The sequence below is a fragment of the Sus scrofa genome, chromosome 5, assembly GCF_054392235.1.
Source record: "Sus scrofa isolate SSC_HxYL_T2T_F1_AM1 chromosome 5, Sscrofa_HxYL_maternal_Yorkshire_Landrace_v2.0, whole genome shotgun sequence".
Classification (NCBI taxonomy): domain Eukaryota; kingdom Metazoa; phylum Chordata; class Mammalia; order Artiodactyla; family Suidae; genus Sus; species Sus scrofa.
Window position 1 is genome coordinate 17146979 of NC_139387.1, and position 14792 is coordinate 17161770.

The 14792-nt window shown below is 57.5% G+C and overlaps 1 protein-coding gene across 11 annotated transcripts in view; it reads right to left on the minus strand.

Annotated features, from left to right (window-relative positions):
• Positions 1-14792, minus strand: part of KMT2D (lysine methyltransferase 2D) — a 40861-nt gene extending 26069 nt beyond the window's left edge. For 10 of the 11 annotated variants that reach the window (XM_084955536.1, XM_084955533.1, XM_084955534.1 and 7 more), the window contains exons 1-19: positions 14141-14792; positions 9840-9925; positions 9454-9580; positions 9054-9277; positions 8819-8928; positions 8481-8643; positions 7987-8152; positions 7773-7887; positions 7473-7630; positions 7122-7267; positions 5229-6983; positions 4033-5141; positions 3452-3565; positions 2997-3107; positions 2380-2484; positions 1036-1217; positions 718-882; positions 512-621; positions 368-415 (exon numbers count right to left, since the gene is read on the minus strand). In XM_084955536.1, coding sequence (XP_084811662.1) covers positions 368-415; positions 512-621; positions 718-882; positions 1036-1217; positions 2380-2484; positions 2997-3107; positions 3452-3565; positions 4033-5141; positions 5229-6983; positions 7122-7267; positions 7473-7630; positions 7773-7887; positions 7987-8152; positions 8481-8643; positions 8819-8928; positions 9054-9277; positions 9454-9580; positions 9840-9888 — 4957 coding nt within the window. In that variant the 5' untranslated portion in view covers positions 9889-9925; positions 14141-14792. The remainder of the gene's footprint in view (positions 1-367; positions 416-511; positions 622-717; positions 883-1035; positions 1218-2379; positions 2485-2996; positions 3108-3451; positions 3566-4032; positions 5142-5228; positions 6984-7121; positions 7268-7472; positions 7631-7772; positions 7888-7986; positions 8153-8480; positions 8644-8818; positions 8929-9053; positions 9278-9453; positions 9581-9839; positions 9926-14140) is intronic. The other variant, XM_084955532.1, reaches the window with a different exon arrangement.

Consider the following 14792-nt stretch of genomic DNA (forward strand, 5'->3'; position numbering starts at 1 on the left):
AGCCCCTACTTGGCAAATGTCAGGTCACAGTGCCCCAGATGCCAGAAGCAGTGCCCACGGCACGATGGAGGAGGAATAGCCCCGGCCCCTTCACTAAGGACAAAGAGCTGTGTTCTGCGCTCTCTGGACCTGAGATCCCCGCAGAGCACAGGCCATGTTGCCTGGTGGACAGAGCTCCGCCTGGGAAACTGGAGGTCTTGCTTCTTGTCATAACTTCACCACTAACCCATGGGGTGACCTTGGGCAGGCTACACAACCCCCCTGGGTCTCAGTTCCCTCCTCTGGAAATGAGCTGATGAAGCTGGGCTGCAGCGGGACGAAGTGTCTAAGGTCTCCGGCTTTGGCGTTCAGAAGCCCGGTGACTCACCTGGCTCTTTCACCTTCATAGGCACCAACTCCGGAGGTGCAACAGGCGCTGTGGAGAGGACAAACCAAGGCAGCTGGAGGCCCTGTCCCAAAGCCAGGCACCCCTGCCCTGCCTCCTCCTCTCTCCCCAGCCCCTCGTACTCACCAGCAGGCTTTACCACGTAAGGCTGGCAGGAGACACAGTCAAAGCCTTCATCAGCCGCCTGTTCCACGTCATCCTCGGTGAAGAGGCTCTCACAGCCAGCGTGCATCCACCTGGGAGAAGGAGACGGAGCAGATAAACCAAGACAACGCAAGGCCGAGAACAGGGAAGAAGAGGGGGCCTATGCAGGAAGAAAGGGGTACCCTCACCGTTCACAGTGGCGGCACTGGATCAGGAGGTCCTCTTCCACGTACGGGGCGTGACAGATAGGGCAGGTCACCAGGCTGGCACAGGGCCCGCAGTGTGTGTAACTATTCTGCCACTCACAGTGGAAGCCAGGGGAGGCGGCCCCACACTGCATACAAGACACACACCTGGTGGCAGCGGAAAGACAGGCCCTCAGCACCTTACCTACCCAAGGCACCCAAACGTGCTGGCCCCTAAACCCAGCCTCTGCCATGTACTCAACACCACACCTGCTGTAACATTTCAGACCCAGGCCCCCCTGAAGATCCCGCTCTCCTTACCACTTGCACTTCCAGCCACCCTTGGGCACGGTGAGCAGTGGGGGATCCAGGCAGTACGTGTGGTAGCTAATGTCACAGTCATCACAGAGCAGCAGGCGGGAGGGGTCTGAGGCCTGGCCGCACACCTCACACACGATGCACTCCACACAACGCCAGCCCTTTAGCAGCATCACCTTGGTGATCTGGGGCAGGAGGTGGCAATTCCTCAGGGGGTGACGCAGAGGGCAGGACAGACCTCTCAGGGGAAGATGGGACTTACAAGGGGCGGGGGGCTGGAGGACCCCAGGACACAGGCCAGACCTCCACCTGAGCATAGGGAAGCTAGGCAGAGCACCTTCACCCCCAAAACAGTAGCTCTAAACTAAGGGCTTCTAGGGATCTCCCCTGATCAGCGAATAGCCTCACCTGGCCATTGCCTCGTTATCGTCTTTCACTAACTAAGTCTCCAAAAAGACCGAGAAGAGAATTGGGTCATATTTCCCTAGTTTTTCTTCAATATGTAGAACCTGCTACCGGTGCAAGTTAGTGAATGTTAGCAGTGGACAAGGTCTAAATTAACATTAATGAAAACGCCAAAATGACTGATCAGAGTTCCCATTGTGGCTCAGTGGGTTAAGGGCCTGACACTATCTCTGTGAGGCTGTGGGTTCGATCCCTGGCCTGGTTCAGTGGGATAAGGATCTGGTGTTGCCGTGGCTGGGGCCTATTCCAGCTCCAATTCAACCAAAAATAAAAACACACTGTTTTCTCTTTGTAGACATATGTTGTTTCGCCTATTTGTCTGTCTTTTTAGGCCGTACTTGCGGCACATGGAGGTTCCCAGACTAGGGGTCTAATTGGAGCTGTAGCTGCCAGCCTATGTCACACCCACAGCAATGCCAGATCCGAGCCGTGTCCGCGACCTGCACCACAGCTCAGGGCAACACTGGATCCTTAACCCACTGAGCGAGGCCAGGGATTGGACTTGCAACCTCATGGTTCCTAGTCAGATTCTTTTCCACTGCGCCATGACAGGAACTCCAGGACATATGTTTGATTCTGATTTTACATTTTTATATCCAAACCATATCAGTAAAGTTCTACCAGTAAAGTTTCTACCAGTAAAGTTCTCAATAGTTTGTACTACAGACTGAATTATACCAGTAAATCACCATCTACCACAAAGAAACTTGTAAAGCCCACTATGGTTTCCAGAGCACTTTTTCCCAAGATGAATTTGACAAACACTATGACTGATGAACAACTTCCACAACCAATGGCTGCTTTAAGGAGAATGGCCAGGACAGGGACCCAGGTAAGCAACAACCACCCCCCCCGCCAGGGCAAGGTGGGCCCTGCACTCACCTTGCTGTTGACACAGTAAGGGTGATAGCACTGAGAGCACTGGGAACAGGCAAGGAGGTGGCCCTCTGCCCCCCGGCCAAAGCTGCCACATACCACACACATGTCCTGGGGAAACACACACGGAAAGCCAGATGTCCAACCCAGTATCCTCAACACCACCCAGTCCCGGTAACAACACTCATCTGAGAGGAGGGAGGCAGAGAACCAAAAGCCTGTCCCCAGCCTTAGCACACGAGAGCCATCACAGGGCCCTGCTCCTGCCTAGCCTGCTCATCTTATCATACTTTGAGATGATACAACCTGACATGAGTAAAGGGAATGAGAAGTTTAAGACAGATGGGTAAAGACTTGTCAGGATGAGAGAATAACACCCGTGACAAAATTCCATGGCTTCAAGTCGACTCACGTTCCCTAGACTATAAGCATCGATAGGCAGAAACCATTTCTGCCTCTTTCACTGCTACATCCTTAGCCCCCAGGTCAGTGTCAAGTTCATTCTCTGATATCCCCAGAAGTAGGTCCCTGGTTCTCCCCATTTACCCTCCCACCAAAACACACACGTTCAGTCTGCAAGTTCTCACTGCTGAGGATGGGACGACACAAGTCAGGCACGGTACCTGCATCAGGACAAACTTGTCTGTGTTGGAGAAGAGAACCACAGTATTCTGCATGGTGTCATCATCATCCTCTTCTTCCTCCTTGCTGGGAGAGCTATCGATATCAGCAACCTTACAGGCAGAGAGGTGTGGAAAGTGAGGCAGCTACATCCACCCCAAGCAAGCTGCTTTCCTCTTTGGTGCTGGGGGAAGGCGACATAAACCCCCGGCCAAGATGAAGGCCAGGAGCCAGGACTAAGCAGGACACCCCAGCTCCCACACTGAGCCTCAGCCCGACATCAGATTTCAGAGAAGCCTGGGGGCCAGGAGGACAGAAGGAGGACGGACATAGGCAGACAGGCCCTGGGCTAGCAGGCGGGCAGGTGAGCGTGCAGGGGACCGGCAGGATGTAAAGGGCCTTCAGTCCTGAAGGGGCCAGCTGAAGCGTGTTTGGGGGAAGGGCGGCCTCTCCTTACTACCAGAGTCTCAATGGAAGAAGTAGTTGATTTGAGCCGGGCCCGTCCTCTCCCACGTCCTCCATGTGCTCCTCCACGTGGCCGGCGTCTTCCTGGGAAACTACTGCTGCGACCCTGCATGAGGGAAGAGGATAATTACAGGAGAAATCGGGGGCTGGGTTCACAGGCTTGCAGGGAAGAGACAAGACAAGGGGACAAAGCACAGCAGCTAACAAAGCCCAAGGGTCCCAGTCGGGGTCTGGGAAAAAGCCACGCTCTCGGACAGCAAGAGGTAGGTAGTTCCAGCCCAAACCACTCCCCCTCTTCCAAGAGTGGCCAAAGGGGTATAATGAAAAAAAATGCATTGGAATGAGAGACCTGAGCTTCTCGTCCCAATTCTAAGACTGAGTAACCATGAACCTAGGCAGGTCACCACCCCCTCTGGGGATCAGTACTCTCCTTAGTAAAATGAGAAGACGGACTCAAGGATCTCTGAGAGTCTAGGATTCAATAAGCCAGGTGGGAGGGTAGTAGTTACACAGAACCATGCCTCAAACAGTGGCATGACATGGAACACATCCAAGGGCTGGAGAGCCCCTCACCTGTTTGATGCGGGAACGAGCTGGAGAGCTGCGCCGCCTGCCCTTGTCCCCCTCGGCTTTGCCTCCTCCAACAGCAGTCCCAGCATCACACAAGAGCGAGTCATCAGTCTCTGGCAGCGAGTCGGTACAAAGCCGCAGGGAGCCCTCATCTCGGGCTGGACTTACGTCTGTAGATACCCCCAGCTCCATGGACAAGGAGCCACCCCCCTCAGGGTCGGGAGAACCCAGCAGGGGCTCTGAGCCAGGAAAACTGGCACTGGCATCGCCCTGGCTCAGATTGGAGATCTCATTAACGATGTCGGATTTGATGAGAATAGGGGGGGTAGGGGCCACTGGGGCACCTGGCTCCTCTTGCTCTTCACATGGTGAGCCCTGCCCCGCCTGCTTGCATTCTGGGCCATAGACCTCCATAGGGGTCACAGGGGCCAGCTCCTCGGGGTCCAGGAGCACAGGGGAACCCTTAAGTTCACTAGCCAAGCTGCCAGGGGTCTGGCCAGCCTCTGGCTGTGAACCAGGAGTGTCAGTCCCATCCAGAGGGGCCGTGTCTTCCCCCAGGCCAGAGAAGTCATCCAGGGCCGGGGCAGGGCTGGGAGCAGGGCAGGAAAGGTTCCCCAGGGGAGAGGGGAGAGGACTCGTAGGGCTGGGTTCCAAGGCCGGGCACTCAGGCTCCGGGGCTTTCTCCGTCTCCATCTCCTGTGACTCAGCCTCATCTGAGACCTCCACTACCTTCTGCATGGGACTCAGCGGGGAAGGAACGGATAGTGGCAGAGCAGGAGGAGAGCACTGGGAAGGAGGAGAGTTTGGAGGAGGCAGGGAATGCTGGAGGAGTGGAGAACGGTGAGGGGGCAGGGGCTCCATCAGGATGGGAGAGGTTGGGCCCATTGGGGAACCTGGAGATGGGGGAAGGATCATAGGGGGTACAGGCTCAGGGTCAGTGCAGTTAGCTTCCGGTGGAGGGCTGATGGGTGTCTCTAGGATGGGGGCAGCCAATGGTGACTCGGGGTCACTGTCCCCTTTGGCACCAAAGGGGTACTCTAACTCCCCCAAAGGAGACAGGGCTGGTGGGGCCACGGCTGTGATAATGGGCGAGAGCGGAGGAGGAAGCGGATCTGGAAGGAAAGGAGAGGCGCTTAGATTAGACGTGCCATAAAGAGGCAAGACTGTCCCAGAGTAGGAACGTACTAACATCCCCTTACCTGGTGGCATCCGCTGAGGTGACAAAGACGGCTCCCCAGATGGGGACAACGGCAGTTCCTCAGGCAGAGGGGACAGAGGTGGTTCCCCAGGCTCAGACAGGGCCGGCTCTCTAAGCAAGGGGGATAAGGGGGGCTCCCCAGGTGGGAGGAACAAGGGCAATTCCTCAGGTGCAGGGCATAGGCCTGGCTCCTCAGGGGGCTCTTCAGGCCGAGGGGACAGGCACGGTTCCTCAGGCCGGGGGGACAGGCGCGGTTCCTCAGGCCGGGGGGACAGGCGCGGTTCCTCAGGCCGGGGAGACAGGCGTGGTTCCTCAGGCCGGGGGGACAGGCGAGGCTCCTCAGAGCCGGGGGACAGGCGAGGCTCCTCAGGCCGGGGGGACAGATGAGGCTCCTCGGGCCGGGGGGACAGGCGCGGCTCCTCGGGCCGGGGGGACAGGTGGGGCTTCTCGGGCTGGGGGGACAGCTGAGGCCCCTCAGGTATGGGGGACAGGTGTGACTCCTCAGGCTGGGGGGATAGATGTGGATCCTCAGGCTGGGGAGAAAGATGCAGCTTCTCAGGTGCAGGGGACAGGCACGGCTCCTCAGGTGCAGGGGACAAGCGCGGCTCCTCAGGCGCAGGGGACAGGCGTGGCTCCCCAGGAGCAGGGGACAGACAGTGCTCCTCGGGCGCAGGAGACAGACAGGGCTCCTCAGGCGCAGGGGACAGGCGTGGCCCCTCAGGCGCAGGGGACAGACAGGGCTCCTCAGGCGCAGGGGACAGACGTGGCCCCTCGGGCGCAGGGGACAGACAGGGCTCCTCAGGTGCAGGGGACAGGCGTGGCCCCTCGGGCGCAGGGGACAGACAGGGCTCCTCAGGCCGGGGGCAGAGTTGAGGTTCTTCAGGCAGTGGTGATAGGGACGCCTCCTCCAGCGGTAGGGACATAAGCAAGTCCTCCGGTGGCGGGGAAGCAGGTTGGTCTTCAGGTGGTGGGGACGTGGGCGAGTCCTCAGGTGGGGGGGACAAGCGTGAAGCCTCAGGTGGAGGGGATGTGGGCGACTCCTCAGGTGGTGGGGACAGAGGAGATTCCTCAGGCGGTGGAGACAGGCGTGATACCTCAGGCAGGGGCGAGAGGCGTGATACCTCAGGCGGCGGGGACATAGGCGAGTCTTCAGGTGGTGGGGACATGGGTGAGTCCTCAGGCGGCGGGGACAGGCGTGACGCCTCAGGTGGTGGGGAGAGAGGAGACTCCTCAGGTGGAGGGGACAGGGGTGATTCTTCAAATGGTGGGAACAGACAAGATGCCTCAGGTGGTGGAGACATGGGTGACTCTTCAGGTGGAGGGGACATGGGTGACTCCTCAGGTGGTGGAGACAGGCGAGATGCTTCAGGTGGTGGGGAAGTAGGCAATTCCTCCGGTGGGGGGGACAGGGGAGATTCCTCAAGTGGTGGGGACAGAGGTGACGCTTCCGGTGGTGGGGACAAAGGTGTCTCAAGTGGGGGAGATGGTGGGGACTCTTCTGGTGGAGAGAAGGGTGACTCCTCCAGTGGAGAAAAAGGTGATGACTCGGGGGGCGGAGACAGAGGAGACTCCTCAGGTGGTGGAGAGAGGGGTGATTCCTCAGGCGGTGGGGACAGGCGTGATGCCTCAGGCGGCGGGGATGTGGGTGCTTCTTCAGGCGGTGGGGACAGGGGCGACTCCTCCGGTGGGGGCAGCAGTGGCATCTCCTCATTTAGGGGGGCCTCCAGCTGGGGCTCAAGTCGGGCCCCTGCTCTCCCTGCAGACACAACACACTATGCTCTACCTAGCTCAGCTGGCCTCCACAGAAAGCATGGGGTCTGGGGCAAAGCAGAGACTGGCCCTTGCCACAGGAACAGAAGGGGCTTGCTTGCAGGGGCGCTCAAACCCTACTCACCTAGTGGTTTGGCTTCACAGTGCAGGGGCCCCGGTTCCTTGGGTTGCATAGAGGTCACGTGCCCACCCTTTGGCTGCCCTTCGCATGCAACGTACAGAGCATCGGGCTCATCAGTGGGGGTATCGCCAGGCTCTGGGGGTGAGAATCTGCAGAGGGTACAGGGGAGCAGGCACCGTGGCTCTCGTCAGCTATCGACTCCTAGAGAGCACGCTGGGGCGAGGCACGAGTGCTACGGATGGTACCGCCCTGCTGAGGGCTCTCCTCCCCAAGTCAGCTTGCTTTTACACAACCCCGGCCAACCTCAGGACTTCTGCTCCCCCATCCCGATCTCTGTCAGGCCACAGCGCTCACCTGCTACAGACAGGGGGATGCTGCTCAGCAACAGAACTGACAGGCTGTCCTCCCTGGGCTTTGTGACAGCGGTGACAGAGCGAGTAGTTCTCAAACCACTCAGAGTTGGGATTCAGCTCCGCTGAGCCTGCCCCACAGGCCCGGCACACCCGGCATGCCTAGAGGAAGGGAGCAGGCAGAACGGGCATCGGTGAGACAGGAGAGCCCGGAGAAGGGCACAGGATCCAGCAGAACAGAGAAACTTGGGATGCTGCAGGAGGAGGAACCGGGGAGAGTGAGGTGGGATCGCAGGACGCTCACCTTGCACTTCCAGGAGTGAGCAGGCAGTTCCTCCATAGGTGGTTTCAGGCAGAAGGTATGGTATCCTTTGTCACACGTCTCACAGACCAGCATCTTAGAGTCATTCCCGGGTTTCCTGCAGGGACACAGAGCACATAACAGGGTCCTCCCTGCCCTCATCTTCAACCGTAACCTGTGCTTCGCCTGAGGTTCGCTCCTGCCCTCCCACTCTTACCTGCAGGCTTGGCACACTTTGCACTCGGGGCACTGCCAGCCAGCACGCTTGCGGGCCGTCAGGGCAGTGTCCAGGCAGGCCCCGTGATAGTGATGCCCACAGCTGGTACAGAAGAACAGGTCACACAGTTCCCCTGGCCCCTCACATACTGCACAGCGAGCCTCCTCTGCAGTGGGAAGGGACAGAGGACACAGGTCAGCTATGGATTCCTTCCAGGACTCAGCACAGTGCTGTCTACATAACAGACATTCCATGGATACAGAATGAACAAAGAGCAGTTACCAAGTATCTCCCTAATACACGCCAGGTACTGCTCTAGGCCCTGCAAATGCCACGGTGAACAAGACAGGCAAAGCCCTGGCACTCACAAAGCCCGCATCTACTTTAGTGGCGCCAACTCAGAGCACAGACCTCTGAGTGCCCTGCAGAGTCCAAAAGCCCTAGGCCCGCCCGGCCCCTCGCTTGCCCCATGTCCAAAAGGGCAGGACCCTCACCCAGATGTGCGGCCCCCGCACTGTGCTCCGGGCATAGCAGCTGCAGTGTTTTCATGGATAAGAAGGAACCGCTGGCGGTCGCACAGGGGAAGTGGTAAAGACGTGGACATCCGGGAGAGCGGCAGGGGATGGAGGCACCGAGCCTGGTGCAGTGGGAGCAGCGCTGCCAGGGTAGACACAAAGCCTCAGTGCTAGCCGGCCGTCTCTGGAGCAACAGGTCAGGCACTAGCTCTGTCCCAGGTTGCCCCCTGCCCTTTACATTCCACCCCGATTCTCAGAAGCCCACCAGCCTTGCCCACCCTGCCTCTGCCTACACGACCCACTGGCCCCAGCCCCACCTGTGAGATCCCTGAGAAGATGGCCTTGTCCACACCACATAGTTCTGGGCCCTCCTGCCCCCATACGCCCGCCGACCACGCAGCACACCAATGGTGAGCCCAGCAGGACCCTTCAGAGGTGGAAAGAGGGGAACAGGAAGGAAAGCGTTAACAAGGACATGATTCCTGGTTCAGGACCACCCAGCCCCTACCCCCTTCCCTGCCCAAGTCTGCAACCCCACTTCCCTTCTCTTACCTCCAGGTTCTCCTAGGTGGGCAGGTGTCAGGCCCTCAGGGAAACCAATCTGTGATAAGTCCTCACTGGGCAGTGCTGCCTCATTGGGCCCTGGGTTCCCCCCAGGGGACACCACTGGACACCGGGGCCAGTCAAATGGCAACTCAAAGCGCCGTAGCTCCCGCTGCCCATGTAGACTGGGCTCCCCGCAGTTACAGAGAGCACAACGCCGCACTGGACCCCCACTGTGAACACACAAGCATCAGCACCATGCCAGCCCCTGCCCACAGGCACCCCTGATGCCCCCATGACTTGGCATGCCCACGCTTCCCAAACACTCATTTTCTTAAATCCTCCTCCTTGAAGCCCCTCAAATCAATGCTCATATGTCCTTATAGCCTCCTTTCTGCAAGCTAATTACCTGCAGTCCTGGGGAGGCTCCTGAAGCCTGGGACCCCCAGAACTGAGCACAGTGACCTCCCCCACATGTGGTTTGGGAAGGTCTGGCTCAGTGGCGCCTGACTCCTCGGAGGCTGCAGGTCCATCAGCTGAATAAACAGACAGAGAAGCATGCATAAGCCATTATCCTCTACTTGAGACTAGTCTACTCCTTAGGCCCATGAAATTATCCAAAACCCTTGGTGGGTCACAGTGATGACATTTCAACTTTTGTCCCAAGGAAAAAGTCCTTCAATTACCTGTCTATTAGACAGACTTAGCTCCTGTCCTTGTGCCAGGACCAGAATTCTAAGATGGCCTGGGAAGAACAGGAAGCTGCTAAGAAAACCCAGCATTTGCCCTACTCACCTGCCGGTTCTGAATCTTTATCCTCACCAGGCGGCTTCGGGCTGTCCATCCCTCTCTCCGACTGGGCAGGGCCCTCTCGGGGAGACCTGTCAGAGCCAACAGACAACTGTTTGTCTAGTCAGTCGCCCCACTAAACACTTTCCCCCAAATCCCAAGAAGGCAGCTGATGTTATCTAGACCCTACAGAAATCAAAGCAAAGCCATACCTACAAATTCTGGTACTAAGGGCAGGGGAGTCCTTCTCCCCCAACCCTTATCCCCCTGCCTACGTCCTCCTCAGATAAATACATACCTGATCCTCAGGAGATCCACTCCCCTTTCCCACTTCCCACCTCCTGTACATGAGTTCCCAGGACAATAGCATCCAACTAGAAGCACATATGACCTACATTTAGCCCCACCCTTTGCCTCATAACCGAGTTCTCGGCTTCTGGTAAGTACTATCCCGTGGACTTTTTCCTCATGTCTCAAGTTGGCTACCATCCTAGGTCTTCCAGAGACAACCCAGGGGTAGTCATAACCCACGAAGTCTGAGTCTAGCTGAAAGCCCTCCCCCAGAGACAAAGCCTGGGGTCTTGCAGCATGTAGAACACATTACTGGAACGAAAGCCCAGCTATGAATGGATCTCCCCCACTTCCACTGGTTTCGACCAGAACGTCTCAATCACAGCAGAAGAAACTCCCCAATTTCCACCCACCGCCCACCTAAATCCATCCCAGGCTCATCTCCTGGCCCCTGCCCTGACTGAGCTCAGGATCTCACCCAGCCTGAAGGCCTCAGGTCGTTGCCCTTAGCAACGCCAACTGCCCTTCCTCCTCAGATGTCCCTAGTAGTTAAACCGAAGTGGGCCTTAAGAGTTACTGAGCATGTGTAGCCAGGCCTGAGGCTAGGCATGCTGGGAGTTGTAGTCTCAGGAAGCCCTCTGCCTCTTGGAGTTCTAAACCGGGCAGGACACAGCAAAGTAGCTTCCTTCCTCTTCCGTCAAGCAGGGTTTCCACACACACTATGGGGGTGGGGGTGGGAGTAACGGTCCCCTCTTCTACCACACGCCTGCCTAGCCCAGAGCCGAATGAAACATACTGAAGTTATACCTAAGAAGGGTGAGACCCACACCTTTGGGTGTATTTTCCTAAACCTCAGAGGGAACTAAACACAGTGCAAAAAAGAGAGAGAGAGAAGAGTAAAGAATAAGAATTACCGAGCTGAGGAAGAGGAAAGGGGTCCTAGAGCAGAAGGGAGCAGGTGCCAACAGCTCTTAGTGGGAGGGCAGGGGCTTAAGCAGAGAAACAAAGTATAGTTTTCCTACAGAAGGTAGAGGAGAATCCCTAAAACAGAACTCTAAAATTAAAGGTTGAGAAATGTTTCTCTCACCTTTTCCACTCCTCCTGTTTAACCAGAGGGATCACAGTAAGGACAAGCCTCTCTTCTCAAACCAAATACCCCAGTCAGCCACTTGAGGTCGAGTGACCGGGGCAGAGGAGACAGTGGGGAACCCTCCAAGGTGCCCAGGATCCGTAAATCAATTACCTAAGAACCACATTATCAGTCCTCGTTCCCTGAGCTAACACTCCGTTTCCAGAGATGGGCAATGGGCTGGACATGTCACGGGAAGGGAAATTTTATGTGACTTTTTCCCCTCACCCTATTAGAGTCAACTAGACTGGTAAAGTGAAACATCAACTAAAAGCCTGTTACCTCTATTCCCAGATCATCTCTTTCCCAAACCTGCCACACGACCACACCTGAAAGGAACGCAGGGTGACCATCTGGCCGGCCTACAGAAAAGCTGCTCTGGAACTTCAAGGAGCCCCCCTAGAAGCCACCTATGGAAAGCAGGGGTTGGAGGTCAGGGCACCAGCCAGGCTCCTCTGCCTATTCAGTCATTCAAGGCTTGACCACACCCAGAAGGCTTCAAAGTTTCCTAAACGTGTGTGTGACTTTTGCCATACCTTACCACTACATGTCCCCGAGGTCTCCCGCCCATTGTGCTCTCAAAGTTGCAGCCAAAGGAGTCACACACAGCAAGAAATCAAAAGCAACAGTGATAGTACAGTGGGTGGGAGGAGGACTGCCTCACACAAGGCCAGAGGGACAAATTCCTCTGCCCTCCCCCGAGCGCAGCCCTCTCAAGCTGGTAATGCTGGCACTGCTTGGGAGGTACAGAAACCACCTTCGTCTAGCCTTGCGAGACAGTTACCAACATCCTCCAAAGCTGGAGCCTCATTCATGGGACCATGAATGAGAAGGTCAAGAAGCAAAGGGCTGGGGGTCCTCCAAGCTGTACCAAGAAGAATCTAGAGGCTCTTTCGAGAAGCCCCACTTCCTTACCCTGCAGTCTGGCACCTGCACCCCGATGCTGAGTCCCAGCTGTCAGGCCCATGAACAGATCCAAACAGATAAAGACCACAGGTTCCCTTGTCCCATCAGTCATAGCAAGAAACCACATATACACATCAAGGGTTTTTACCCTGGATCTAAACTGGCCTAAAGCCTGGCCAGGCTTCCTCTGGGGGAACCAGGGTCCCAGAGAACTACAGATCTAGGGAGTAAAACTGCATTGGGACCCCTTCACCCTAGGCCTGAGAGGCCCAAAACAGCAAGGAAAAAGGCAGGGATTAATCTCAAGGCACTCTCCTCCCTGCCTCCCCCCCAGCCCCAAAGCTTTAACTCCATTTTCCCAGCCAAAGGGGAAATGGAGGCTTGGAGAGGTGAAAGGCTGAAGCAGGCCCTTGAGTGAACAGCTCTTCTGAAGGACTCAGGACTTCCTGGTTCCCAGCCTGAGAATCAAACCACATCTCTCCCCACCCCCATTTTGGGCTGGCCCTTCAGGGAGGAATCCAAATGGCAACAGTGACCCTTCAGACCCTCCGGACTATCCCTGGGTCATTCTAGGGTCAACCACAGCTAACAAAGACAGGTCTCTCCTAAAGTTCTTCAGGGCCAGACAACAGGAGAAACCGTCCATAGGAAGCAAGGGCAGAGGGCATGGGTGACAGCTCGCCTCATTGCAGCACCCCTGTGCCACCTCTCACCTCAGGGCTCCCACCCAGAAATCTTTCAAGGGCAAACTCCTATTTTCTCCTTCCCAAGACCAAGCTCGAAGAGGTAGAGCTGATGTATGTTGGAGGGGGTAAAGTGAGGAAGCAAAATACACCAGCCAAATCCCTGCTGGGCAGCATGACAGCTGTGAGAGGGGCTGTCCCAGCCCAAGGCCCAGAGGCATGAGGCTCATTCTGCACCCTTCATGCAATCATATACACACCCCTTCTCCCCAACCTCTCCTGCCAGGGCCGAAAACACTGGCTTCAGCAGACACAGCTCTCTGATCAGGTCATTTCTCTTCCAGAGAGGTACAGGCCACTCTCTTCTGCAGGGCTGGGACGGGATCAGAGGGCCAGTTAATACTCCCTGATGGGAAAAGGTTGGAGAGGTCTGGGAGGGGCCTGCAGGACTGGCCAGGGACTTATGGGCCACCAGCTCCCCACACCAGGCCCAAAGAAAGAGGGAGACAAAAGCCATTTTTTGCAACCCACATTCGCAGGGAGCAAATCTCAACGGTCTCCTCTATAATCCCCTAGAGATTATGTCCATCCCGAGAGGAGGGGAGGCAAAGCAGCCTAAGACAGCACTAGGCCTCGCTGGGGTCACTTTGCCAGGCAGGGGTAGTTTAAAGTTGAATAGCAAGGCCAGAGCTGCCCCCAGCCCCGCCTCCTCCTTGCCCCAGCCACCCCCTTCATCGCACTAGTCAGTTTCCACACACTCTCCCCAGTGCACAGGGTATAAGGCCTAGTGAAGGATCTGGGGTTCCCTGAGTCTCCCAGAGACTGCTCTGGGTGTCCGGATGGGCAAGAACAACCTTAAAGTCCAAACTGGCAATAAGTCTGACCTGGCAGTGGCACCCTACCCCCGCTCCCAAGTTGTTCCATTCCCAAGGCCCACAAGGAACCCTGAAGGAGAAGCAGCTGACTGGGATTGGTGCTGGCATCAGGGCTTGGGTCCTAGTTTAGTAGAGCTCCCCCCAACACAAAAATAAACAGGCAGAGAGGCTTTCTGGCCAGGTTCCCAAACTCCCGTGGTTCCCCAAACCCCCAGTCTTTAAAGAGGCACACCCCAAGACACCAGGCCTCCGTTCTGCCCTGGCGACTGGCTCAGGTTCCCTTGACAGACCCTGCCAAAGGAACCCTCCTCAGCTCTGGCACCCCTTTCTCCAACCTACAGGCCAGCTCCGGCCAAGATAGTCCATCTGGCTATGCCCCCAGTCCAACCCATTCTGGGCCCTGGCCGGGCGGACTTCACTCACCTCTTCACAGGGCGATCCAGAAATCCTCATCCGAGAACATGGCCAGAGCCCGGGCCGCTCCCCGACCTCCAACCGCCAGAGCGATCACAGCCGCCCCCCGCACGGGGGGGCTTAGGGGGGCCAAGAACGGTAAATCCAGGTCGGAGTGGCCACCCTTCCCCCCCCCAAAAAAAGCAAGAAGCCAAAGAGGGGTTCTCTGCCTCGGGTTCCAGCAGTTTAGGTTTCCATGGACAGCCCCAGGGCGGTGAATCCCGAGCGGACACAAAGAGAGCACCGGTGGCTTTGATCTTGGGCGAGCAGGCTCCGCATCCGCGTCGCCCGGCGGCCTTTCAGTCCTAGGGCCGGGCCAGCGCCCCGGCCGCCCGCGCCGGGCTCGGGCGGAACGTCGAGGCTCTCCAGATGGAACGTCGAGGCGCCTCCCCAGCAGCCCGGAAGGAATGCCGCGCCGGCCCGCGCCGGGCCCGGATGGAACGTGAGACCCTCGCAGGAGCGCCGAGCCCCTCTCTCCGCTCGGGCCGGCGCCCCGGGGCCGCGCGAGCTACGGCGACGCGGAGCCGGCGGGGCCGCGGGGCTGAACCTGACACACACCCAGCGCCGGGCTCCTCGACCCCGAACGCTCGCCCTCGGCGGCTTCGAGCACCCCACCTTCTTC